The sequence below is a fragment of the Rhamphochromis longiceps genome, linkage group LG2, assembly GCF_057381845.1.
Source record: "Rhamphochromis longiceps isolate RC_006_pf linkage group LG2, R_longiceps_female_GT1.1, whole genome shotgun sequence".
Classification (NCBI taxonomy): Eukaryota; Metazoa; Chordata; class Actinopteri; order Cichliformes; family Cichlidae; genus Rhamphochromis; species Rhamphochromis longiceps.
The window spans coordinates 33,045,629-33,071,807 of NC_140558.1; the positions used below are offsets into that span (position 1 = coordinate 33,045,629).

Sequence of the window (26,179 nt, forward strand, 5' to 3'; positions counted from 1 at the left end):
TTCTAGTAAAAGAGCGTTTGAGACTCATAGCATAAATTCCTCAGACACCCATGCTGAGCTGGCATTCTCTTAAATGATAGATCTTGAAACCATATACTATCAATACATCTATTAAAAATGTATTTATCATAATAAAATGATATCATTGGCAGCATACAGTAGTGTGTATTTTACCTGCCCCCTTTCTACCCACACGTCTGAGGATAGTTTCTTCCAAAGTCAGTTATCATGTGGGATTAAAAAAAAAACATAAGATAGAGCTTCCACACTTTTTTGTAACGTCTGTGTTCAGTATTATTAGCATTAATACCGACATGGAGTCATGGAGGCTCATTGCTAGCCACACTCAGCAGGAACCCTCAGACAAGGAGACAAGAACACACTGGAGTCCACATCATGAACTAACAATAACAAGACCAACATAACATAACTGTGATAAATCTCATAACTGTAACTGTAACACAGTCGGCTTAACACTGGTCCGTACACTAGTGTGCCCTTCCCCTCAAATGAACTGAACAGGTGGGACAGGGGAAAACATTAAAATCAAATCCCAGCTTTTATGCACATTGTCACTGTATGTTCAGCCAGTTCAGCATGAAAACACTGTAGTTAACTTTAAAATAGCTGAGACAGAGGTTAGCTTTAGCAGCAGCTCACAACCAATATTCATACATGCAGGGCCGTGGTAGATGTTGGTGAAGGCAGGAAAAGAAGGAGTTCATCAGGAAAACAGACAGAGAGATGGAAAGAATGAGAGCACCCAATCACAAAATATGCCATCTCAAAGGACTTCAGCACCAAAGGCCTCACACTATAAGGTAAACCTACCAGTAGCAGCTGGTCATATTAAATTGTATTTGGGCTTTGCAGTGGTTGTCATACAAGTAATCATGGATTGTGTGATCACTCTGGGGAATTTTTTTAATGTTTTGTTTGTGAAAATGGTGCTTTTAACATTTTGTCATTTAAGCATTAACAGCATGGCAGAAGTACACATGGTGATAAAATGTGTACATTCACACTTCTGAACCTCGTAGGTTTCATCTAATGATCCTCTTCTGTCCTGTTGTTTGTGATTTTAGATGACATTATGTCACCCAACACTGGAAACTTATCATTTAAAGAAACATAATGCTGTGAATGTAACTTTTGCGTTGTTTTGCTTCTGCAAGCATTCATTAAATATTTGTATGTTTTTAACAGTTTCACTAAATACAGAAGCATGCATATGCAACAGTAACACCTCTGTAAACCAGTAGATGGAAACTTCACGCTTCCCCATCTGAAGACATGTTGCTTACTTCTCAGCAGAAGTTGCCAATGTGTCTGTGAGCAAAGTGTCAGCAAAAGCCAACTTAGATAAACGGAGACATATTGCTTCAAAAATAAAGAGAGAAATGTTAATAAAGCTTTAAGTTGGGTGTTTAAACAAAGGTAATATAGCATAATGTAGCTAATATTTAACCAGAGATTTTTCTTTCCCTTCCAAAGTAAGACTATAAAACGTTAGGGAGTATTATTTTATTATATTATTATATTTCTCATATCTGGTTACACTTTAACAGAGCTAGAAATATAGTTCAATACCTGCACCATATTATTTTTAAAGAAGAAGTATTTATTTCTATATTTATCTGTTTTTTTCCACATTCAGTGAAGTATCGTGTTTGTAGCACCTCTGGCCTTTCTTCAGTGAAAACAGTGTTCACAAGTGGCCTCCAGCTAATTCCTTTAGTTTGATTTTTATATCAAGTTAAGCTGCTGCTTTTAGTGTTTTTGGTTTAGGTTTCTTATTAAGGCTTTTGTAAAACTAACTGTAATTATTGTCATTTACTGTAATTTAATTTTGCTTCTGAACCTGTTTTTCTTTCCCTAGTGGGTCCAGCCCTGTTATTTGATCTATTCCACTATTTGATCTAATATTGGAATTAACTTGATTTCAGATCTTGACTTTGTCAGCAATGAGTTTTTGTGCCTCACAGTCATTTTCCAGTATAATTAAGGGTTGTTATTGGCTAATATTTTCTGGGGTGTAAACCACCAGGTGGTGTTGCTGTTCCTTTTCAATTATATTACTCCTGAGCTTCAGCACATTTGAGCCAGGAGTGAACGATTCAGTGACGCAGAAATGAAAGGTCATGTTAGGTCTGTCACAGGCAGGGTTTCACTTTGATTGATAGTTACAAGCCTGTAATGTCAAACTTCATTGAACCCCATGGTTGATTGTGACGGTGGCTTATTAACTTAAGAAAATGACACATTAAGGCAACTAAATTAAACTAAACTAAAGATGACTTTTAAATGGTTATTAGCAAGGAAGTTAGATTCAAGTTAGATAAGAAACAAAATTCATTGTTGTATCAGCTAGTCATTTAACAGTATCTGCAAGTCATACGCTTCAATAATAATTGAAGTTTTTTTTTAAGTCGCAATAATTATCAAAGCTCTGATTATCAGCTTTTTTTGTTGTTCTCACTCGTCACAGGGAGATAGATATCCTCTCCTCTTTGGAGACACACATATTGATGTTGCTGTTTACTGAGCAGGCAAGATGTCCTGAGACGTGCTGTTTCAGAGTGATTACGTTACTCTCATTATTTCCAGAAAGGAGCTCACCATCTGTCAGTGTTCGTCCATCCGGAGTCCAGCTGTACTGAGGACTGTCCCCTCCCTCAGAGGAGCAGGACACCCTCATCTGTAAATTGTTAAAAAAAATTCACAGATGAGGGTGAATGTCTAGTGTTGTTGCTGGCGGGAAAAATCGTTTTATTCACGATAATGTCTTATAACATGTTAAATGGACTGATTCTTATAAACAGGTTTTCTAGATCACACCAGCACTTTTAAGTTCTTTCTAACTAACATTCACACACAGTCATACTCCAATAGATGCATTGCAACTTGGGGTAAGCGTGCAGACTGGGGGAGCCAAAACTCGAACCCCCAACCTTCCAATCAGTAGATGACCTGCTCTACCTCCTGAGCTACAGCCCACCATTATGCTCAATAATACACTACAATCATCAAATTAATAATAAGCTGATTTTCAGCTTTATCATTTCATTTTGCAAAGCTGAACATTGAAGGCATATCACAACTACCACAATTTCTTTTCCAAATATAATGGCACCCTCTAGTGGTAAATAATAATAACACTGCTCCATTGTTGGCCATTATTAGCTTTGATGCCTGTTTTCAGCTCTGACTTTGGGTCTGAGAATGTCACACTGGTAAGAAATGTATTATCTTCAGCACTAGACCTCATCACAGTGTCATATCATTCAATTTCAAACAAGTGTGTTTTTGTAAGAAAAATCCTCCTGTTTGTTTATTATGTTACCCTCCACTGTTCATTTGTGATGTACGGAAATATGATTCCTGGCTCAAAGACTAATGGGAATTGGGAGACAAACAGACACGATAAGTTATTAGGCATTTTCCCCCTTAAACATCAGGCATTTGTTAGCAGTGTTAGTCCTAGTATGCTTGGATGAGGTGCAGTCTGTGTTACGATGATGGGTCTTATGGCCCAGCAGTTTCAGTTTCTTGTGTTTTTTTTTCCATTTTGAATTATGGTTTGAGTCCACCTTGTTAGTTTAAAGGTTAGTCAATAGTCCCTTGGTTCTTATGTTTAGCTTTTGGTTGTTAGATTTCCCCGTGTCTTTGCTCCTGTGTCTCCCTCTGTGTATCTAGTAAGGAATACCAGGAGGAGTTAGCCCTCCGGTTACAGAGGATGATCTCTGGACTCCCTTGGCTATTTGGCGTGCTACACCTGCTTATTCAGGGCTTCCTCGTCTCCACCATGCACGTCCACCAAGAGCAGCAGCTTTAGTCCGGCCCGGTGTTCCAGATTAACTGGCGTCGCAGATCAACTGGCGTTGGTCGAACAGATATGTGACTTGCTTTTCAGGAGCTGCTACCGACAAACCAGCAAATAAACACTAAATATGTCATCTGTGACATGTTGCTGACAGGTTACCTGAACACAGTCCGTCAGTCGTGTGGTGTGGTGAATTTAATAAACATTTGTAAGGAGATGGCAATTACTGTGAATTTACAGCAGTTGCACAGTGATTAGTAAAAAAGAGTCAGTGTGATTGAGTCGCTCGTGAGTAGAATAAAGAAAGTGAGTGACTCAGGTGTGTCAGTTGGTTTGTCATGTGCTTTTGAGAGTTAGAATATTTATATTTTAAAGCTAAGTTTAGAATATTCAGAATTCTTTTTCCAAAATTTGCATATCATCATGAACTTTAAGAAAAACAATCAATACAGGAATGAACATATGTACATTTATTTTTTATGAGAGAGCAATTCGCATACAGGTCTTCATAAGAATCAGTGACTAACTATATGCTATAAGCAATACTGTTAAACCTGCAGAAACATTTTGATTAAAAGACTGAATTAGAAAATAAGTTAAGGGGTGGAGCAGCAATCTGCTGTGAGTGTTGGGGGTGAGAGGAGGAAGACAGGTCCAAATAGATGCTAAGAGCAAGAGATTTATGAAAATGGCCATTAAATACAAAGTGGTGTATAAACACCGGAATACCAATTTTAAACCACAACTTGTATTTAAAGGAAAAGTGAGAAGCAGACACTAAGAAAAGACACAATTAAATTGACACTGTTAGCTTAACTAAATAAAAATACAATAAAGAACAAACTGAGTCATCTATACTGGAACAGGTTGTGATATTTGGGACAGATTTTGTGAATTTGTAAATATCTATGGACACTAAAAAAATTACATTCTAAATACAAAGCTAAAGGGTGAAGCCAAACATACTTAGTACAGTGTTTATTTCACACCTCAACCATTTAGTAAGCAATTAAGCAAATACAAGTAATTTGCAATCAATTACAGGTAGTAAGAAAATAAACTGCTAACTTTTTTACGCTACGTCCACACCTATACGGGTATTTTTGGAAAACGCAGCTGTTTCGTCCACACATAAACGGCGTTTGGAATCACCGAAAACTGAGATTTTTTAAAACTCCTTTTTTGCGTTTATGTGTGGACAAGGAATACAGAGTTCATCAGGCAACGTCAAAGGTATGTGCTTTTTTCACGTCACGCTATGCACCACGTTATTGTTTACATGAGATGAATTGCAGAATGGCAGATAGTCAGATTAACAGTATTTTGTCTCTATCTTCAGTTTTTACACGCTTACATATAAACACGCAGTTACTGTCCCACTATTTAGAAAGGCAGAGGCGTCACGGTGTAATTATTTTACGTGTAGTTGTTTTTTTCCTGTGTAATAATATTCAAAATTGCTATCAATACATTTTTAAAAAAAATGCCTCTCTGTGCAAAATGGGTTTAAAAACATAAACAGCTGTGGGATCCTGTTTGTCCGTGATTTAGACAGGGGGAACAAATCGTGGCAATGTCAGCCTGATGTTATTTGTATCCCACTGTAACTTTACTGTATAAAGAGCTAACATCTCCAAAATGTCAGGAGTAGTTAGTCATTACAACAAGTGTTTGTGAACTAAAAATCAAGAATGTGGGATACTGTTTGTCCATAATTTGAAGAGCCCAACGGTGCTCCCGACAAAGGAAAGACCAATTAAGCAGGGGAGACCTACCTTGGCACTTGTGCAGGTGAAACCAAAGGGAAGATATGCTTCACCATATTTTCTAGTGTTTGTCTTAGAATAAGGTTGGTTTGGAAACATATTCAGCGATGCTTCATCTCCTGCTTTGCGTTTGTGTAGGAGCCCCGTGCTAGCAGTGTCCAAGCATTGTTTTTTTTTTTTTTTTTCCCTTTTCATACCGAGCACCCCCTGCGATGGCTCTGCGCCCCCCCTAGGGGGCGGGCCCCACACTTTGGGAAGGTCTGACTTAGTACATGTATTATTATTATAATTTATTAACAATAATGAGTTATTAAATTATTGTTTTTATTCAATATGTAAATTTGTATCACTGTAAAGTGTTGCTGCAGTGAAATTTGTCAAACAATTCTGTTTTTCAATTTTACCTTATTCTTTTAACGAGATAAGTGAAAAACTTGTCACGCTGACATGATGACAGGAGGAAATCTCAGATCTTTAACAGAATACAAATGAAAAATAAAATAATAAACTCATGGTGCTTGTAATTGAGAGCCACCTTATGAACAACAAGTGCAGTGAAAGTGAAGAAAATCAATATGCATGAGCTTTGATGTGAAAAGCTCATACACTGAAAATCACAATAAATGAGAGACATTCACACATCTTGACAACAAGTCCTCCCTCTGTGGCTCTTCAGTGGTTATTCTGCATAGAAGCTCTTAATTCACCTGACTTTATGAACTCTGGCATACAAGCAATCATCTTCTGTAGGTTCAGTGTGCTGAAGCGGCTTTGAAAAGTGGACTTGGCCATACTCCACCTCTGCTTCCACCTGTCCTGTTTGCTCCACTCGCTTCTCCTGCTGTTTCATGACCCCTAGATTAGCATATGTTACTTCGTGCTCACCTTCTTCATCTGCAAATTAGCAAGAAATGTGAGAAATTGTGAGACTTCTTTGCTTTTTTTTTTGATAGGAGTGAAATAAAAATATTCACTGTCATGTCTGCTGTGGAAACAGCTGTTTCGTTTTAGCACAAAGACTGGAGACGATGTGAAATGATTTGTCTGACTCTGATCAAAGTTCACACAAACAAAAAGATTTAAAAAATGTTTCAATAGTGAAATGTAGTTTTATTGTTGGGGGGAGCTGTTTCTCCTTCTTTCCAGTTATTGTATTAAAGTGAGCTGATCAGGGATAATCAAGTTTTTGTACCTTTTTGTTTTGTTGGTCTGTTGTTTTGCTTTTTCCTCTGAGCACAGATGAGTGCTACACCCACAACTAAGTAAATTACAGCTGCTGAGAGAACAATACTAACCATTGGGAAATATCCTGTTCAAAACAAAGAAAGCCACAAACACAGATGTTTGAGTCAGCAAACACACAACATGTTTTTATAGAAAAGAACAAGAAGGAAGAGGAAAATTACACACATTGAACTACAGGTTTTTATTTTCCACTTACTAATGTACCATGGATCATCACTGCTGTTAGTGGAGTTTTCTTTTGACACGATGCCAGTTTGTGTATGATCTGTTGTTGTTTTAATACACAGGGTGTTATTGGCTTTATACACCCACCGTGATATCTGTGACCCATTGACTGAAGTGCAGTTAATGAAAATGCAGCCTATGAGCAAAAACAGATTATTTATGTAAGACAAAGCAACCAAAATGATGATACATGTTATTATCAGAATGTTCTCACTCACAACAGGTAGATATTCTCTCCTCTTTGGAGACGTTGTTTCTGACTGAGCAGGCAAGACGTCCTGAGACGTGCTGTTTCAGAGTGATGATGTTACTCTCATTATTTACAGAAAGAAGCTCAGCATCTGTCAGTGTGCGTCCATCCAGAGTCCAGCTGTACTGAGGACTGTCCCCTCCCTCAGAGGAGCAGGACACCTTCATCTCTCCCTGGGACAGACACTCAGAGACCAGCAGGACAGAGGACACAGGAGCTGAGAGAAACACACAGATGAGTTTAGATGTTAAATCAGAATCTTCGACCTTCTTTTAAGTCTCAAATGAAAAGCACAAAATACATGTGTCTTGACTTTTTTTTTTTTTGCATATTACAATGTTACATTGATATCTATTCATCTGTTATGAACAGAGAAAAAAATACCTTGAATAAACAACTGTAAAGTCCGCTGGCCTGATGATTTTCCATCTGAATCAAAGGTCTTAAGGCTATAATTACCACTGTCATTGCTGCTCAGGTTATTGAGCCTAAATGTTCCATTACTGGGAATAATGGTAGACCTGTTTCCTATCATATTAACCTGATTATTTTTCACATCTAATATTTTTAAAGAATTCTTTAATAATTGGTATCTAGGTATTTCTGAGGTGCTTTTCATTAGTTGGATATCCACACTTCCTCTCAAAGCTCCATAACACTGAGCTCCATCCTGTCTGCCATCACAGTAAGTTTTCACACCTGCAAAAAAAAAATAAAGCTGTCATAGGTGTTAGTTTATCCCCAGATTGCCTAATGCAGTGGCCTGAATTCTAGCATAGAGGGCTTTGCTGTGTGCCCTCCTTTCTCTTTCTCTTTACGGAAAGCTAAAGATCAGAAGTGGAAACAAAAGAGGGTCAAAACACCACCAGGACTCAAAGACTAGGCAGACCAACCTGAGCACTGGGTGGATTAACTCTAGGAACACTTAAAACTCAGTGCCTTACACATGGATTTTGTTGTGCTTGGCGTTATACAAGACTAAGTATTATAACAATACTGCTTCAGACTTCATTGTTGCCTTTCTTAAACTTGAAGTTTTGTACTGTCGTAATTCAGTTCTGTGCATTTAGGATGATGTGAAAATGTTCCCTGTTCCTCTCTATTCCGAGAGGAACAGAGAGGTCATGTATTGACTCAGCAGGCAGCTTTCAGACAAACTTCTCTACTTAACACAGATGCAAACTTGTACAACCTACATACAGCTATTTCCTGTTAGTGATCATTTCCAGATAAGAACATGTAAATATAGACCAGGCAGGAAGAGATTAGTATCACATCTTACATTTGCTTTCAGTATCTTAGTATTAACTACTTAAAGCACTTGCCAGGAGACAATATCAAGTTATTCATACTAAAATCTCCTCGTCCAACTTAATATCATCTGACTGATTCCTGTTCTACATTCAAGTCACTGTTTTATCTTCTTCAAATTATTTAAAAAGTAAAATTGTTCACATTCAATATGCGTTATATTCACATTGGATAATTAACATGAATTTTTAAGTAAATAACAGATTGCTTTACATCTCAACTCTGAAATCATGGCACAAGAAATAACCATTTGCAAGTTGTTTACACTCATTCTATGTTAAGACAGTTGAAATGAAAAACATTTTAACGAGTAAAAATGAAAATGGATCGAAATGTGATATGAGACACATACCATGAAAACAAACAAAAAAAAGTGTGCAAACAGGAAGTTGGTTTTGTATAGCAGAAATAAATAGAAATAGTCTAAATAATTCCAGAGTATTAGATTCTAAAACGTATGCACAACCTGTCCAGGATGTACCCCACCAATAGATGGATGTATGAGATGTGCAGACTTTATATATTTGTTACTGAATATGGAAACGCTTTTTAGTACTTTAGTGCTCAAATCCTTTTTAATTATCTCTCATAATAATGCATAATGTAAAGCTTTTATTAAGTGTCTTTTAAAATAAAGTGCTAGTAGAAATACATGAAAAAAGCTCACTATATGAAACTCCGACCAGCAGCACCAGCAGTCCCACCGCAGCTTTCATGTCTCGTCTCTGTTCAGTGTGTGTGACCCAGATAGAAACAGCCTGCAATGTATCCTGTTGAAAGCTTTGACCTATAAGAACATTGTTATAGTCATCTTTTTTTTTTTTTTTCCTCTGAGGTGTAACTAAGGAGGTCTTATTTTTCTTCTGCTTTCAACATCCCACGACTGGACATTTCTGAGCTGAAAAAAGGAAACAATCCTTATAAGTAGTCAAACACAGAGCTAATCGTTGCACGGTAAAAATTTATAACCACGGCCACATTTCTTCTGCATATGATGATAATAATAATATTGATAGATTTTATTTGAAAGCACATTTCAAGACACCCAAGGACACTTGACAATAGAATAAAACACATAATAGAACAATGACAACAAGGAACAATAAGAAAACTAAAGCGCAACGTAAGATAAACAAACAATAGGTTCACAGTGAATATGCAGATTTGAATAGATGGATTTTGAGTTGAGTTTTAAACTGGGGGAGAGAACCAATGTTTCTTATATCTGGGGGTAGAGAGTTCCACAGCCTGGGATCAGAGCAACTGAAAGCTCTGAAGGTGAGCAGTAGAAGTTTGTATTTAATCTGGAATTTCACAGGGAGCCAGTGAAGTTCCTGGAGAACAGGGGTGATGTGCTGGTAGGAGGGGGTTCTGGTAATAATGCGGGCAGCAGAGATTTGAACCAGTTGAAGCTTATGGAGGGATTTTTGGGGGAGACCATGCAAGAGAGAATTACAATAGTCAGTACAGGAGGTAACAAGACTGTGGACAAGAATGGACGCATACGTTTGAAGTGTGTAGTCGCCGTAATTTAGATTTTTATAAAGTCAGAAATATCCATGATACAGTTTTGGACAACAGTTTTGTCAGTGGCACCTGCCCCTTTGCTCGTCAGTGCCCCAAGTGCCCTTTTCTTCATACATTTTTTTGTTTGTCTTTTTAATGTGTGTGTGTGTGTGTGTTTGTCGTAATAACAATTGACTATTAACACCAATTTTGCTAAATAAAGGATCTGTCTTGCATCAGTCACATTATGACCTTTAAGCAATCCTCTCCCTTAATGACAGAGAGTGCTGCTTACAAACTGGGAACAAGCTCACAAAGAGCACTCGTATTTTTCAAGCATACAACACACGGAGACAAATAGGAAAAACAAAAATACAGAACTAAACTTTTACTAGAAACATGATACCAAGAACGCAGGGGAGGCACAGGAACAGAACAGAAAACCTAGAAACCAGGAACTATAAATATAATACAGACAGAAAACAATCATTCAAAGAATATAACTTAAATCAAAAACACAAATACTGGGTCTCCACACCCAGTACTGTGACAAGTTACAGTCGTAAAGTTCTGTTTATTAGCTTTATTGTGTAAAGGATCATTTCAAAATGTATTCAGAAACTTGATACCACAGCATGTGCATGAGTCAGAAACAGACAGCCTTGTTGAAAATATTGATCTGTGAGGTAAGTAGACGGACAAGGTAAGCGACCCATGTTGTAGGTGACGTCAGACGCCGGAGATTTTGGCGGAGAAAAAGCAAATGGTAGCATAGAGTTTATCAAAGGTTTTTCAAGCTTCAGTATTACCAAATATACTAATCAATTGTCATATAACTAACAACATCTGTTTTATCATCTCTAACACCCTGGAGGACAACGGGGAGAGTTTAGACGCTCTCCAAGATTACATCGACCGCTGTTTTCAAGATTTAGTAATGAAGAAGGCCCAGAGTGCATCTTCCCCGGCCAAAATTGAGACGCCGTCATCGAAGAGATGTCGCCCGGCAGACTCCCCCGGTACAACATCGCCTGCCGGCAAAGACATCGCAGACATCCTGGAGTCAATCGACAAGCGATTGTCCAGTTTCGATGCGAGGCTGTCCCTGGTGGAGATTTTACACCGGGAATTTAAATCTCTGAGAGAATCCCTGGAATTCAGCCAGCAGCAGGTGGAAACGCTTGCCGCTGTAAATGCCACGCTACGGGAGTCGGTCAAATCTCTCACCGATAACGTGACCCAGCTAAACATTGAAAATAAAAAAATAAAAGAGTCCGTTATCGATCTACAAGCCCGTAGCATGAGAGATAATCTTGTGTTTTCTGGTATTCCAGAAACTGCCGGAGAGGACGCAGAGGCAACGGTGAAAAGCTTCATTAAAATCCACCTGAAGCTGCCGGAGGACACCGTAAAGAACATCAACTTCGATAGAGTACATCGCTTGGGGGGCGTGAGGTCGCGGACCGGGAGACCACGGCCTATTGTGGCCAAATTCGGTCAATTCAAACAGAAGGAACAGGTGAAGAGTCGCGGCAGAGAGCTGAAAGGAACGGACTTCAGCGTGAACGACCAGTTCCCCAAAGAGATCCTGGAACGACGCATGGTCCTGTTCCCAGTTCGACATAGCTTCATCCAGAAAGGCTCCCGTGCTGTCATCGCCGTGGACCGGCTCTACGTGGACGGACAGTTCTACCGCGACCCCGGCACCACACCGTGGTTATATTGACTGCACTCCAGATAAGAACCCGCTACGCTCTTTTCTTATTCATTCACACTTTCTCTTTTAACATGGGTTTAACCTAGTAATATCAATATGATGTCATAGCAGATATAACACCGTCACCCTCCGTCATTGCTTTAATTGGAATGTTTCCGTTTCGTTTCTTATTTGTTGTTGTTGCTCACAGTTCATGTGGTTTCTTTCTTTCTCTTGTCTTTCACTGCTGTGATCACCTACTTCCCCACTCACCTACAAACAACACCCTCTATTTCTCCATATTTTCACAACACGATCACGCAAACACATCAGCTCAACGGCAGCACATTCACAACAGCCTCACAGCACGCACAGACTTGCAGGACACATAAGCAAGCCACGCTTGTTCATATTAGTGAATATTCACACACATAGTCAGACTTATGGAGCCTCTCACCACACCTTTTTTTTCTCTTTCTATTTACAAACAAGGGATGTTTCCACATTCTCTCCACCTGTCTAAACGAAACACCCAGCGTACATCATTAGACATACACACACAATTATGGGCATGCTGAGGTTTGTCACATGGAATGTAAATGGAGCTGGCACCAGAGGAAAGAGGTTAAAGATATTTAACCAGCTTAAAAAACTACAGGCAGATGTTGTTTTATTACAAGAAACTCATAAACCTGTCACAGGTTTAAACGAACTTAAAACACCTGAGTTTCCTAACGTGTTTGCAGCCTGTTATAATTCTAGACAACGGGGAGTAGCAATTTTAATACATAAAAATGTTAATTTTACAGTACTCGATACAGTTATAGATCCAGAGGGTAGATTTCTAATTATTAAACTATCAATATTGAACAAAAAACTATGTATTGTAAGTATATACGGTCCAAATGTTGATGAACCCTCATTCTTCCACGGATTTTTTAGTGCACTCTCTGAACACCTCGATTGCACACTCATTCTTGGCGGTGACCTCAACCTTGGACTAAATGAAGACATGGATAGGCTCAACACAACAGGAACTCAGCGTAATTGGCAGTCCACAAATATAATCAAACAGTATATGAGCGACTTTGGTCTTTGCGATGCATGGCGCTCTCTTCACCCCACCAGTAAGGAATATACTTTTTTCTCGCATGTTCATCACACTTACTCTCGTCTGGATTATTTTTTGGTCAGCAGCTCACTGCTGAGTGACATTTCAGACACTGAGATTCATCCTATAGCTGTCAGCGATCATGCTCCTGTATCTTTAACACTAATGCACAAGAATAACACTACGCCAAGAAAAAACTGGAGGTTTAATATATCACTACTTAAAGATGAAGACTTTATTAAATATTTTAAAAAGGAATGGACTTCATATTTAGACTTTAATGACACTCCCGGAATATCTGCTTCTGTTCTGTGGGAAGCAGGGAAAGCTGTGATGAGAGGTAAAATAATTTCTTTCTCATCACACAAAAAGAAAGAAGAAAACAAAAATACTCAGGAATTAGAAAAAAACATCAAATCACTAGAAGAAGCCTACGCGTGCGACCAAGATCAGGAAACATTGAACAAAATATGCAAAACAAAACTAGAATTAAATGAAATTATTAATAAAAAAACAAAATTCCTTATACAAAGACTACACTTGCAGAATTTTGAACACAGTAACAAATCAGGTCGATTTCTAGCTAACCAGCTAAAAATAAATAAAGAAAAAACAACTATATGTGCTGCTAAAGATTTATCGGGGAACACAATATATGATCCTGGAAGAATAAACAACATTTTTAGGGATTTCTATGAAACTTTATACTCACCACAAATAAACCCATCTAAAAATGAAATTGATCTGTTTCTTGACAACGTAACTCTTCCAAAATTACTAGACAGTCAAGCAATGGAACTGGATTCGCCACTGACGCCAAGTGAACTCCAGTAAGCCCTAATAAGTATGCCCAATAATAAGGCTCCAGGTCCAGACGGCTTCCCTGCAGAATTCTACAAAGAATTCTAGACAATTTTGGCACCAGTATTCCACGGCATGTTGCAGGAAATCGAGGAAAATGGCAGACTACCACCAAATATGAATTCTGCCAACATTAGTCTCCTGCTAAAACCAGGCAAAGACCCTTTATTTCCCTCAAGCTATCGTCCAATTTCTCTTTTAAATGTAGACCTTAAAATAATCTGCAAAGCTCTCTCAAAGAGATTAGAGAAAATGACCCCCCTCTTAATTCATCCTGACCAAACTGGTTTCATAAAGGGTCAGCACTCCTCAACAAACACTCGTAGATTACTTAATTTAATAGACTACTCATACGATAAAAACATCGAAACCATAATATTATCTCTAGATGCAGAAAAAGCATTTGACAGAGTTAACTGGAAATTTTTATTCGCAACTTTACACAAATTTGGTTTTGGAAACTCTTTCATAAACTGGATAAGAATATTATACAATTCCCCAACAGCTCGTATCAGAACAAATGACCAGACATCCTCCAGCTTCTGTCTCCTGAGGGGCACCAGACAGGGATGCCCACTCTCCCCTTCACTTTTTGCAATTTTTATCGAACCTCTAGCAGCAGCATTTAGACAGGCTACAACAATTAAGGGCATAAAATGTAAGAACATAGAACATAAAATCAGTCTCTATGCGGATGATGTGTTGCTTTTTCTGCAAAACACACAAACCAACCTCTCTGAGGTAATTACTCTAATAAACTGGTTTTCAAGAGTTTCAGATTATTCAATTAACTGGCCAAAATCTACAGTTCTCCCCATTAACTGCTCCTTCCATAATTCTTCCTCTGCCCCACTGCAATCCAGAAATATTAAATATTTAGGTATTAATGTCTCTCCTAAGCTTTCAGACTTAACTAAATTAAACCACATCCCACTTCTAAAGAAAGTAGAAGGCGATCTGACTAGATGGAAATCTTTACCCATATCACTCATGGGAAGGGTCGCCACTATAAAAATGATGATCTTGCCAAAAATAAATTACTTATTTTTGATGATCCCTAACAAACCATCACAATATTGGTTCAGATCTCTGGATTCATATATTTCCAAATTCCTTTGGAAAGATAAACCCCCGCGTATCAGCTTAAAAACGCTACAAAGAACCAAGGATAGAGGAGGATTAGATCTGCCTAATTTTCACCAATACTTCTTAGCCAACAGGCTTCAGTTCATCTCAGAATGGTTAAAACATACCTTCTTAGTTGAGCCCTGGCTAGATGTTGAACAGGCACTATGCAAGGATCTAGAGATTTCAGACCTACCATTTATTAGCTCAAACATCAAAAGACATGAATGCTTTAAAAGTATCAACATCAGCTTTTCTCTGACAGCATGGTGGGAGTTTCTAAAAATAACGGAGTCTTCATTAATCCCATGCAAACGTACACCTATCTGGAATAACCCTGACATATTACAAAACAATAATATGATTAATTTCCCAGAATGGAGTTGTAAAGGAATTAAATACTTAGAACATATATTAGAGGGAACAGAATTTATTCCATTTGACAGACTAGTTGCACAATATGGGATCAACAAGACAAGATTTTTAGAATATCAACAAATTAAATCCATAGTAAAAAAGAAATTTAACCTCAGTCAAGTTGAATTACAAACACCACTAAGTGCGACACATTTTCTTACTCTTAAATCCCCCAAATTATTATCTAAAATATACAGAACACTTTCTAAATTAGATGAATCAATATCCCTTCCTATTGCAAAGTGGGAAGCAGATTTATCAGTCAGCTTAGACCAAAACTTCTGGTCTCAGATTTGCTTAAAAACCTTTAAATTAATTAAAAATCCCAGTCTGCAATTAATACAATACAAAATACTACATAGAGTGCACTATACAGGTCATCGGATGTTCAAGATGGGCTTTACATCTTCCAACAACTGCTCACACTGTCAAGGCAATACACCAGACAATTATATCCACGCTCTTTGGTTTTTTCCACCAGTTCAGAAGTTTTGGCGCGAGATATGTGAAGACTTATCAAAGTGTCTGAAATGTAACATTCCAACTTCCCCCTTAGTGTGTTTACTGGGCAGCTTAGATAATGTCACTTCAGAAAAGAATATAGCCCATATGATTTTCACTGCCCTATGCATAGCCAAGAAAACAGTCCTCATGAACTGGAAAAATAAAAAGAATCTTAATTCTAACCAGTATAGAAATTATCTATTAGATTACATTAGTCTTGATACAGCCTCTGCCACCACATCAGATCAATTGCTCTGGGCTCCTTTTATCAGCTCCATCATCTAGTGGGGGTGGGGGGTCATAGTTTGGTCCCGCCTTCACTGTTGTGATTGGTGTGGGGGTAGGGACAGGCTTAGGGCGTCGGGGGGTTCCCCGGAGGCATCTTCCTTGGGGGGCTCAACCCGGGGTAGCGGTCATGTCCGGTTGGGGGCTCTGTTGGCTCTCAGGTGACTGTTTCCTCGCGGCTGCGTGCAGCGGGGCTAGGGGAGGGTCTGTGCTGACGGACGTGGGTTACTGACCTGGTAGCCTGGCTGGCCCTGGGTGGGTCCGGGATGGGCGTGAGGTTCTGGGGGCGCTCCGTCTCTGGGCTGGGGCCCGGGCCGGGCCTCGGGGGCTTGGGTCCTGGTTGGTGTGTTGCCGGGGTTGTGGGCGTGTGGGTGCATGGGGGCCCGGCCCTGGAGCAGGGTGCCGCCGGTGCGTCGAGCCGCCTGGGGGGCTCTTCAACTGGTGGGGGAGATGGTCACATCTTGCAGGAGCTTTCCTCTCTTCAGGAACTCTCTCTGCAGGAGGGGGAGATACAGGAGAGGTGGAGGAAGATCTCAGCCTGGGCGTTTACTGTCTTATGTAGTCTGGAAGATGAGTGGATGGTGGGGTGGGTGCAGTTTTCTCTGTGGTGGGGTTGGGTGGACTGTCCCGGGCTCTGTGGGGCCGGGAGGCGCTGCTGCGCTGGGGCCCGGTCTGGATGGGCCTGGGCCCCCTTCCCCTGGCGGGTCGCGGAGTGTGGGAGTGCCTACTGGGGTCAGCGGGGGAGCTGGCCCCAGGGAGGGGTTACCTGCCCCTCCCTTCCTTCCCTCCCCATCTCCAGCTGCCTCCCTCTTCCCACTCCACCACAACCACCCACACATGCAGGGTCTTGGAGTAGGGGTATGTCACCAGGGTGCAGAGGAGGGTACCCCCCCCCTCTGTCCCCTTCTGGCTGCCTCTGCCTCAATTTTATCCCACAACTTAGACATTCACATTATTCACACTCTCATTACACATACATATAGGATCTTGGGGGTGGGCACAATCACGGAGTCCAAATTACCATCAGGGTGTATACCTCACCCCTGGCGTCGTTGCCCACCTCTCAATTTTAAATACATTTAGACATTGAGGGCTATCAGGAGGGACTATGCGCTTAGCTGCTGCTCCTTGGCAGGTAGCTCCATGCCCCCCTGGGTTTTAATTGCACCTTAGAACACACATGCATCAACACTACAATGAGCGGGTGGAGGGAGGTTTGGAGTCTTCTCCCACCCCCATTCTCTGCGGCCTGCTGGAGCGGGAGGGCTAGGAGGAGTTGGCCGTCCGACTGCGGTCTGGAGTGTGGGGCCTCCCTGCTGCTACGGAGTCGGGGCGGTCTGCCTCTCCCCACCGCAGGGAAAAGGGTAACACCACCTGGGTCTGGGTGCAGTTCCCCCCTCCAGGGGCAAGGGTACCTAGACCCGGTTTGTAGAGTACGCTTGGGGAGTGTGATCGTGTGTACAGCGTCTCTTTATGTCTGTCTCCACGTTGGTTGAGTGTGGAGTGAGTGCATATGAGAGCATGAGGGGGGGAATGGATGTTTGTGTCTGTGTGTGCCTGTATGTCTGTGTCAATATGTCAGGTTGGGTATCAGACGCCACCTCTCTGGGGACACCTCAGGCCCTCCAAGGTTTGGAGGCCTATCTCCACCCACCACCACTTCCCCTGCCGGTGGCGGACTCCCTCAGGTGTCGGTGCGTTGGTGGTTCTTTGTGTCTGGGGGTGGGTGTCCAGGTACACACCGGCTCACTCCTTGGCGGCCGCTTGTCGGGGCCTGGAGGCTGGGGCTCGCTCGGGCCCCTTCGGAGGTGGGGTGCCCCCGGCCTCTCGGCCTGGGGCTCGGTCACTCAGGCACAGCTGGCAGCCGGCGGAGCTCATGGGCGCGTCACTGCAACTCCCCCTGGCTTCTGCTCCGCGGCTGCTGGGTGAACCCTCATCTGGGACTCTCCTCAGCTCTTACTGGAACAGTGGCGCGGCTGCCCCTCTGTTGGTCTTCCGTGGTCTCTTGTGTTCTGGGGGCCTCTGGATGTCTGGAGTTTTGATCTCCTCCATACCTGCTTCACACCCTGGAGGACGGGGCTGTGGCCCCCCCACACTCCCTAGCAGATCGTTACATGGAGAAACCTTTGGAATACAAGCGCGCTGATCCACACAGGTATGCACACGGGTGTTCACTGCTCGTAGACCCAAATTACACCTTTCTTGGCTGCTACTTCGAAGCACATCTGTCCTGCGTGCTGCACAACAACATTGAATATTTAGTATTTACTGCTGTTTACACTTAGCTAGATTAATGCGATGGTGTTGTGTTTAGTATGTTGCTTTGTTTTTTTGTTTTTTGTTTTTTTTTTTGCTTGTTTTCTATTCTTCTCTCAACAGGTGATCCAGGAGATTTTTATTTTTTTTCTCCCCCCCTTTCTCACTGTCCCTCTCCCCTTCTGTTTTTCTTTTCCTTCCTCTTTCTTTCTCCCTTTCCTATCCCTCACTCATGTCTGTCCCGTCTGTAACATCTGAAAATAAAATATAATAAATAATAAAAACAAAGATCGACCAAATGGACCAATACGGCAATGCCACGATGATCCATTTGGCAAAGTAAATCCATTGGGTATCCTTGTTGGTCTTCAGACAACAATTCTGATGGCTAAAGAACCAAATGGGACAGGCAGAAAAAAAAAAGAAAAAAAAAAGAAAAAAGAAAAAGAAACAGACAGCCCAAACATAGCATCCTATGTCTGTGTCAGCTCAGCAGCCAGATTCAGACTCGTACAACCTACTTTAAGCATGTTTCCTGTTAGTGTTGAGCTTCAGAAAAGAACGTGTAAATTTAGACTAGACAGGAAGTGATCATTATCACATGTGACAACTGCTCCAAAGTATCTTAGAATTAATAAATTAAAAAAGTTACATGACACAAGTAAAAACAAACAACAAAAAAGTGTGCAGCCAGGATTTTGGTTTTGTGAAGCAGAAACAGAAATAGTCTAAATGATTCCAGAATATTTGATTTGATTTTTTAATATATGGAAAAGAATAGTGAAAAATACTTTTTCTTTTTTTTGAGTACTATTGTATTCGGGATGCTTTACATATTGCTCTAATAATGTAAAACTTTTATTGACTGCACTTGATCGGATTTCTGCAAAACGTGTGAATAAAGATGAAAAAAGTCAACAGCTCACCATAAGAAACTTACCAACATCACCAGCAGTCCAACCACAGCTTTCATGTCTCCTCTCTCTTCAGTGTTTGTGACCCAGTCAACAGCTGCCTGCAGTCCGTCCTGTCAGAGATCAGTGTCAGAGGAGAATTCATAAAAACTTGACTAATAAGAGCATCATTATATTAATCTTGTTTTTCTGAGTAACAGGCTCCTATAGCAGTGTCGTACTTTGACACAGGATAAAGAAATTGCTGCTTCACTGAGTGAATGGGTTAAATGCAGAGACGAATTTCCCCACGGGGATCAATAAAGTATACATTATTATTATTATTATTGTTACTACATCATTATTAAATTTTACAATAGAAAAAATGATGGTATTTACAGATGTATCCAGAAATGTGTATTTGTGTGTTGGAAATAGAAATCGGAAATACATGCAGCAATTTGTTAAAATGTGCAAACAAATGTTGGGATACCATATTTGAGAAATATTTTTATTTAAGCCACCAGATGGCACTGTTCCTCTTGAAATGCCCCTAGTCAGGGAAGGAGATAGTGGATAGCTTGCACTGATCCAACATCAACAGTACTGCTGTTCAGTATGTAACATTTTCTTATCAATTGAATACTAAGTAAATACAATTTAGAAATTTTGATTAGTGTAAAGTTTCTGGTGTTGTATGAATTGTTCTGTATGAGTTGAAGTGAAACCCCGGCATCATTTTACCGTTGTCACAATGTTATATCAAGAAAACTAGTTTATTCTAGTCAAACTATGATGTATGTATGATGTTTTCCACAGACTGAAGAACAACAATCAATGAAGGAATGGACATGTATACATTTATTTTGTATGAGAGCAGATCACAGGCCTTAACAAGAATCAATGACTAACTCTATTTAATCTGTCAAAGGGCTTATTACAAATTTTTGCTATAAGTAATATTGTTACAGCTTCAGTCAAATAATCAATTAATAAATAAGTAAAGTTAATATTTACTGAAACAAATGAAGAATCTTTATTTAATTTCTTCCCCTTCAGTTTTCTGTACATGTAAATATGACCTTTCAGCGTTCAATTCAATTTTATTTATGAAGTGCCAAAAACAGACAACTAAAAGAGCTTTACATCCTATTGGAGGATACAATAATGTACAGAGAAAACCTCAACAATCAGACAGCCCTCTATGAACAAGCACTTTGGTGACATTTGGAAGGAAAAACTTCTATTTAACAGGAAGAAACCTCAAGCAGAACCAGGCTCGGGCAGGGGCAGCCATCTGCTTTGAGCGTTTGGGGGTACAAATTTTAAACCATAACTTATATTTAACCTCCCAAGATTCGAACTCTTCCACTGCATGCATTTTTAATTTCTCTTTGATATTTGGGCTGATTGGGACCTGATGAATGTAAAAACAAAGAATTACCAGATTTTTTTTCACCTAAATTTTGTTTCTAAGAAAAATGAGAGCCACATATAAGGATATTCGTTTAAAATTTCGATAGAACAGTAGCAGTATAATGTCCTCGTACAATTGAGTATTTATGTCTAAATAACCCAAAATGTGATGTCCACATATGTGGACGCCAGGTCCTAGGAGGTTAAGGAAAAAGTTAGAAGCTGCTGAAGTTCCCTGCTGCCATTTAGAAAAGCCATAAATAAGAGCTACCATCTAACAAATCTTTCATTACATCAACACTGTTAGCTTAACTAATTAAAAATACAATAAAGAACAAACTGAGTCATCTATATTGGAACAGGTTGGGATATCTGGAACAGATATAAACAATGATTAATGTTTGTGAATATATGGACACTATGAAAAATATGTTAAAATATACATTGCTACAGGGTAGGGAAGGGTAAAATATACATTTATCTTTGTCTAGGGAGCTTGGAAAGAATCTTTGAACAGAGGCGGTGGTTTACGACACCAATTGTCTGCCATCTATAATCCAGTTTTGAGATCCCTTCCCAGACGCCTTAATGCACTCACACCCTGGGCCATCTGACCTCAGGAAATCACATGATAGGGTGGGGCTAGGTTTCACAATGAGCTCACCCGAAACCCTGGCTCATTGTGACCCACACATGTTTTCACACCTTGGCTCATGTGATTAGGTAGAGGATCATCAGGGGGTCCTTTGTTCCTCTTTGGGGGGAAACTCCCACTGGATTTATATCTGGGACTCTCCACCATTTGACCTTAGAACTGAAGAAGCTTCTCAGATGAGAGGTGAAATGTCTTTAAGCAACTTAAAGAAGTCCAGACACTTTTCTTTCCAAGCTCCTTAGACTACGATGACCTGGATGAGTGAGAACCTTCAAAGGCTAATTTACTATTAATAATAATGAGTTATTAATTTATTAGTTTTATCCAATATGTTAATTTGTCACAAATACCTTCTAATGACAGGCAGATAAGCCGCTCTCTCTCCACACAGATGATTTCTTTGTGTTTGTCTAGTCTTTGGTCTTCAGTCTCAACATAACTGTAGCGTTTATGTATGTTTGGAAGGAGGCTGAGCTGCTTTATTGTCAATACACTGACAATTTGCACTCCAGATATGTGTGTTAAAGCAGCTCTTAGGTAATTGTTAGTATAAAAAAGATGCCAAGATGTTAAAAATACAACTTCCCAGAAAATGATCAGTATTGATAGTATTATGTCTATAAGAAGTAATTTGATATTGCTTAATCTATAAATTTTAACTGTCCATTGTTTCTCAAGAATTTTTTTTAACACCATGTTCTCTTTTTCTGTGTTGCTGCAGTGAAATTTGTCCAAAAATTCAGTTTTTCAATGTTGCCTTATTTTTCTAACAAGACAAGTTAAAAACTCACTTAAATGATAACAGGAGGAAATCTCAGATCTTTAACAGGATACAAAAAAGAACACAAAAACCTCCACTCATAAAAGCTGTGGTTGAAAAGCTTGTACACTGAAAATCACAATAAATGAGAGATATTCATACATCTTGACAACAAGTCCTCCCTCTGTGGCTCTTCAGTGGTTAGTTTGCATAGAAGCTCTTAATTCACCTGACTTTATGAACTCTGGCATACAAACAGTCGTCTTCTGTAGGTTCAGTGTGCTGAGGCGGCTTTGAAAACCGGACTTGGCCATTCTCCACCTCTGCCTCCACCTCTGCTGTTTGCTCCACTCGCTTCTCCTGCTGTTTCATGACCTCTAGATTAGCATATGTTACTTCGTGCTCACCTTCTTCATCTGCAAATTAGCAAGAAATGTGAGAAATTGTGAAACTTCTTTGCTTTTTTGATAGGAGTGAAATAAAAATGTTCACTGTTGTGTCTGCTGTGGAAACAGCTGTTTTGTTTTAGCACAAAGACTGGAGATGATGTGAAATGGTTTGTCTGACTCTGATCAAAGTTCACACAAAAATGTTCCAGTAGTGAAATGTAGTTTTATCTTTGGAGAGAGCTGTTTCTCCTTCTTTGTAGTTATTGTATTAAAGTTAGCTGATCAGCAACAGCCAAAAATTACATTTACATATAACAAATGCATCAATAAACTCAACCTAAAACAGCAAAAACAGTTATTAAACAATGTAAAATGAAGATGTATATTTAACACCAAAACAAAATCCAAAAGGTACACTAACCCGAGCAAGTGACTGAGGAAAAAATAAGTTTTGTACTTTTTGGTTTAGTTGGTCTGTAGTTTTGCGTTTTCCTCTGAGCACAGATGAGCGCTACACCCACAACTAAGTAAATTACAGCTGCTGAGAGAACAACACCGACCAGTGGGAAATATCCTGTTCAAAACAAACAAGACCACAAGTTGGCAAACATACAGTATTTTCTTAATGAAAAGGACAAGAAGGAAGAGGAAAATTACACACATAGATCTACAGAGTTTTTATTTTCCACTTACTAATGTTCCATGGGTCATCACTGCTGTTAGTAGAGTGTTTCTTTGACACTATGCTGGTTTGTGTAGACTCTATTGTTTGTTCTCGTGTAGGTTGTGTTGTTGGTTCAATACACAGAGTGTAATTGTCTTCACGCACCCACCCTGATTTCTGTGTCCCATTGACTAAGGTGCAGTTAATGAAAATGAAGCCTATCGGTAGAAACATATACTTGATGAAAAACAGAATGACCAGAATCATTAAAGTTGTCATTGTCACAGTGTTCTCACTCACCGCAGGTAGATATCCTCTTTTCTTTGGTGACATCACTGACGTTGTTCCTGACTGAGCAGACCAGATGTCCTGAGACGTGCTGTTTCAGAGTGATGATGTTAGTCTCATTATTTACAGAAAGGAGCTGAGCATCTGTCAGTGTGCGTCCATCCAGAGTCCAGCTGTACTGAGGACTGTCCCCTCCCTCAGATGAGCAGGACACCCTCATCTCTCTCTGGGACAAACACTCAGAGAGCAGCAGGACAGAGGACACAGGAGCTGAGAGAAACACACAGATGAGTTTATATGTTAAATCAGAATCTTGATCATTCTAAAGTATAAAGAATAACATATAGGCATCCAAAATTTTATAAGATATGCTTTATAGATTAAAATTATAATTTAATTTATAGATGAAATTATAACTTATAATGTTAGCATTTTCCAACAGGGAAAACATTACCTTGAATAAACAACTGTAAAGTCCACACGTCTGATATTCTTCCATCTGAATCAAAGGTTTGAAGGGTATAATTACCACTGTCATTTCTTCTCAGGTTATTGATCCTAAATGTTCTATAACTGGAATTAAAGGCAGAGCTCCTTTCTGTGATATTAGGAATCACCTCATTATTTCTCACATCTAGTATTTTTAATGAATTCTTTAACAACTGGTATCTCGACATTTCTGAGGTGCTGTTCATCAGCTGGATGTCCACAGTTCCTCCCAAAGCTCCATAACACTGAACTCCATCCTGTCTGCCATCACAGTGAGTTTCCACACCTGCAAATAAAACAAATGTAAAAAAACATAAATTATTATTTTAGGTGTTCAAATAGTACTTTTTTGCTTATCTTCTGTCTGTTTCAGTGCCAGAGGAGAGATGGTGGCTTTAATGGACAAAGGGTCTTAAATATAGAGCCTTATGCAGGAGGAAAAGAGGAAGACCTCAGAGAACATTCATGCAGAGGGTAGGTGTGACAGAAGAGGATGCTGTGGATAGGGTGAGATGGATGCTGTGGTGACCAAGCTGAAAGAAGAAGAGTAGTTGGAGCTTCTTCTTAGTAAGAATAATGAAACTCGTTTTTTGGCTGTATGGTGTACAGCTTCTACCTAGCTTCAAAGCATATTGTTGAAACACCGTGAGGAGAGCTGAACAGCCTACCATGGGAGACTACAAAAACATAAATAGTCCATCTACAGCATCTATGCATGCTCACCATTCAGCCTCTGCTGATCCAGTCAGCAGCTATTAAACCTCAAACTCATCAAAAGAAATGATCAACTTCAGAAATAAGTTTAGGTGACAAAATTTAATAAAATAAATGATTTTTCATTGCCCTTCACAGTCAAATAACACTAATACTAATACTAAAACTACTACTACTAATAATAATTATAATACATTTTCAACCTCTACATAAGATTCCAGATTACAGAAGAATATGTAAAAAATTTGAAATTGTACTGTTGGAAATATTAACTCTGTCAGATTAGTCTTTAACGGCTTGACAAGAGTTCAATTTGGATATTTAACAGTCAATGTTTACAAAAATTAAATATCAGGTTTTTATTTCTTTTTTCTTATATTCCACTAAAACATTAACACAATACACAATGCAGCTACGCTAATTTTGACCTTTTATTGTTTCATTTTAAAACTTAAGCATTTTAGAAATAACACTACTTTCAAAAAATCTTTTCTACAAATGATGGCACCCTGGTGGTGAATAATAACAATGCTACTTCAGACTTCATTGACAAACTTTCACACCTTTGTTGCATTTCTTACACTTACCTTCCTGTACTGTCATAATTCAGTTCTGTGCATTTTTATTTTTATAGCATAAAATCACAAAATATGCCACCTCCACAAAGATGAAGGCCTCGCAATATTAGAGAAACCCACTATTAACATATTAAACTGCATTCAGGTATATTACTCTGTTTGACTGACATGATCCGTAGTGGGCTAACAACCCTCACGACCACCTTTGCTGGGATAGCCACCAGCAGGGGTTTATTATATTGGAGTCTCCACCAGCTGTTCTAAAACTGAAGGAACATTTTGGATGAGAGGCGAAAAAAAACTTAAAGAAGACCATTTATTTTATTTTACAATGACCTGGGTGGACAGTACAATGGCAAGTGTTTCATTGTATACTCTGTTGTAATAGCAAAATAAGCTATATCTGATTTAAAGAATTCAATTTTCTAAAAGCAGACATCACTGATGGGGTTCATTTTATACTCCTGTAAGTTTTTAAAGTTTTGTGTAATGTTTTGGGTGAATGTTTGGTGGCTTTCACCCAGTGCCATTCAGGACAGGATGAGTTACAGTCTTACATTTTTGTTTTATTATAGTTTTATTGGATGATGTGAAAATGTGCTCCAATACTGGACTTGATAACACAGCTGGTACATGTGCAAAAAAACAAACAAACAAAAACAACCCCCCCAATGTTATAGTATGCTGTTTATTGGGGGGGGGGGGGGGGGGGGGGGGATTTTTCTATGTAATCACAAGGCAGCTTTAAGACAAACTCCTCTACTTAACACAGATGTAAACTTGTACAACCTACACTGAGCATGTTTCCTGTTAGTGATCAGTTTCAGACAAGAACACGTAAATTTAGACCAGACAGGAAGTAATTGCTATTACATTTGACATCTGCTTTCAGTATCTTAGTATAAACTACTTAAAGCAGTTGTCAGTACTCAATATCATCTCATTGGTACTA

At 39.4% G+C, this 26,179-nt stretch overlaps 1 protein-coding gene across 6 annotated transcripts in view; it reads right to left on the reverse strand.

The window, feature by feature from the left end:
- Positions 1-6,292: 6,292 nt before the first annotated feature.
- The window catches only part of LOC146677576 (T-cell surface antigen CD2-like), a 27,060-nt gene continuing 7,173 nt past the window's right edge, over positions 6,293-26,179 (reverse strand). Inside the window, exons 1-6 of one of the 6 annotated variants that reach the window (XM_085424123.1) lie at positions 9,288-9,336; positions 7,694-8,008; positions 7,281-7,526; positions 7,031-7,195; positions 6,782-6,898; positions 6,293-6,483 (exon numbers count right to left, since the gene is read on the reverse strand). In XM_085424123.1, coding sequence (XP_085280249.1) covers positions 6,293-6,483; positions 6,782-6,898; positions 7,031-7,195; positions 7,281-7,526; positions 7,694-8,008; positions 9,288-9,336 — 1,083 coding nt within the window. Of the gene's footprint in view, positions 6,484-6,781; positions 6,899-7,030; positions 7,196-7,269; positions 7,527-7,693; positions 8,009-9,287; positions 9,337-20,212; positions 22,522-22,951; positions 23,069-23,187; positions 23,377-23,458; positions 23,717-23,900; positions 24,222-26,179 lie in introns of those variants that run through there. The other 5 variants (XM_085424133.1, XM_085424129.1, XM_085424117.1 and 2 more) reach the window with 5 other exon arrangements.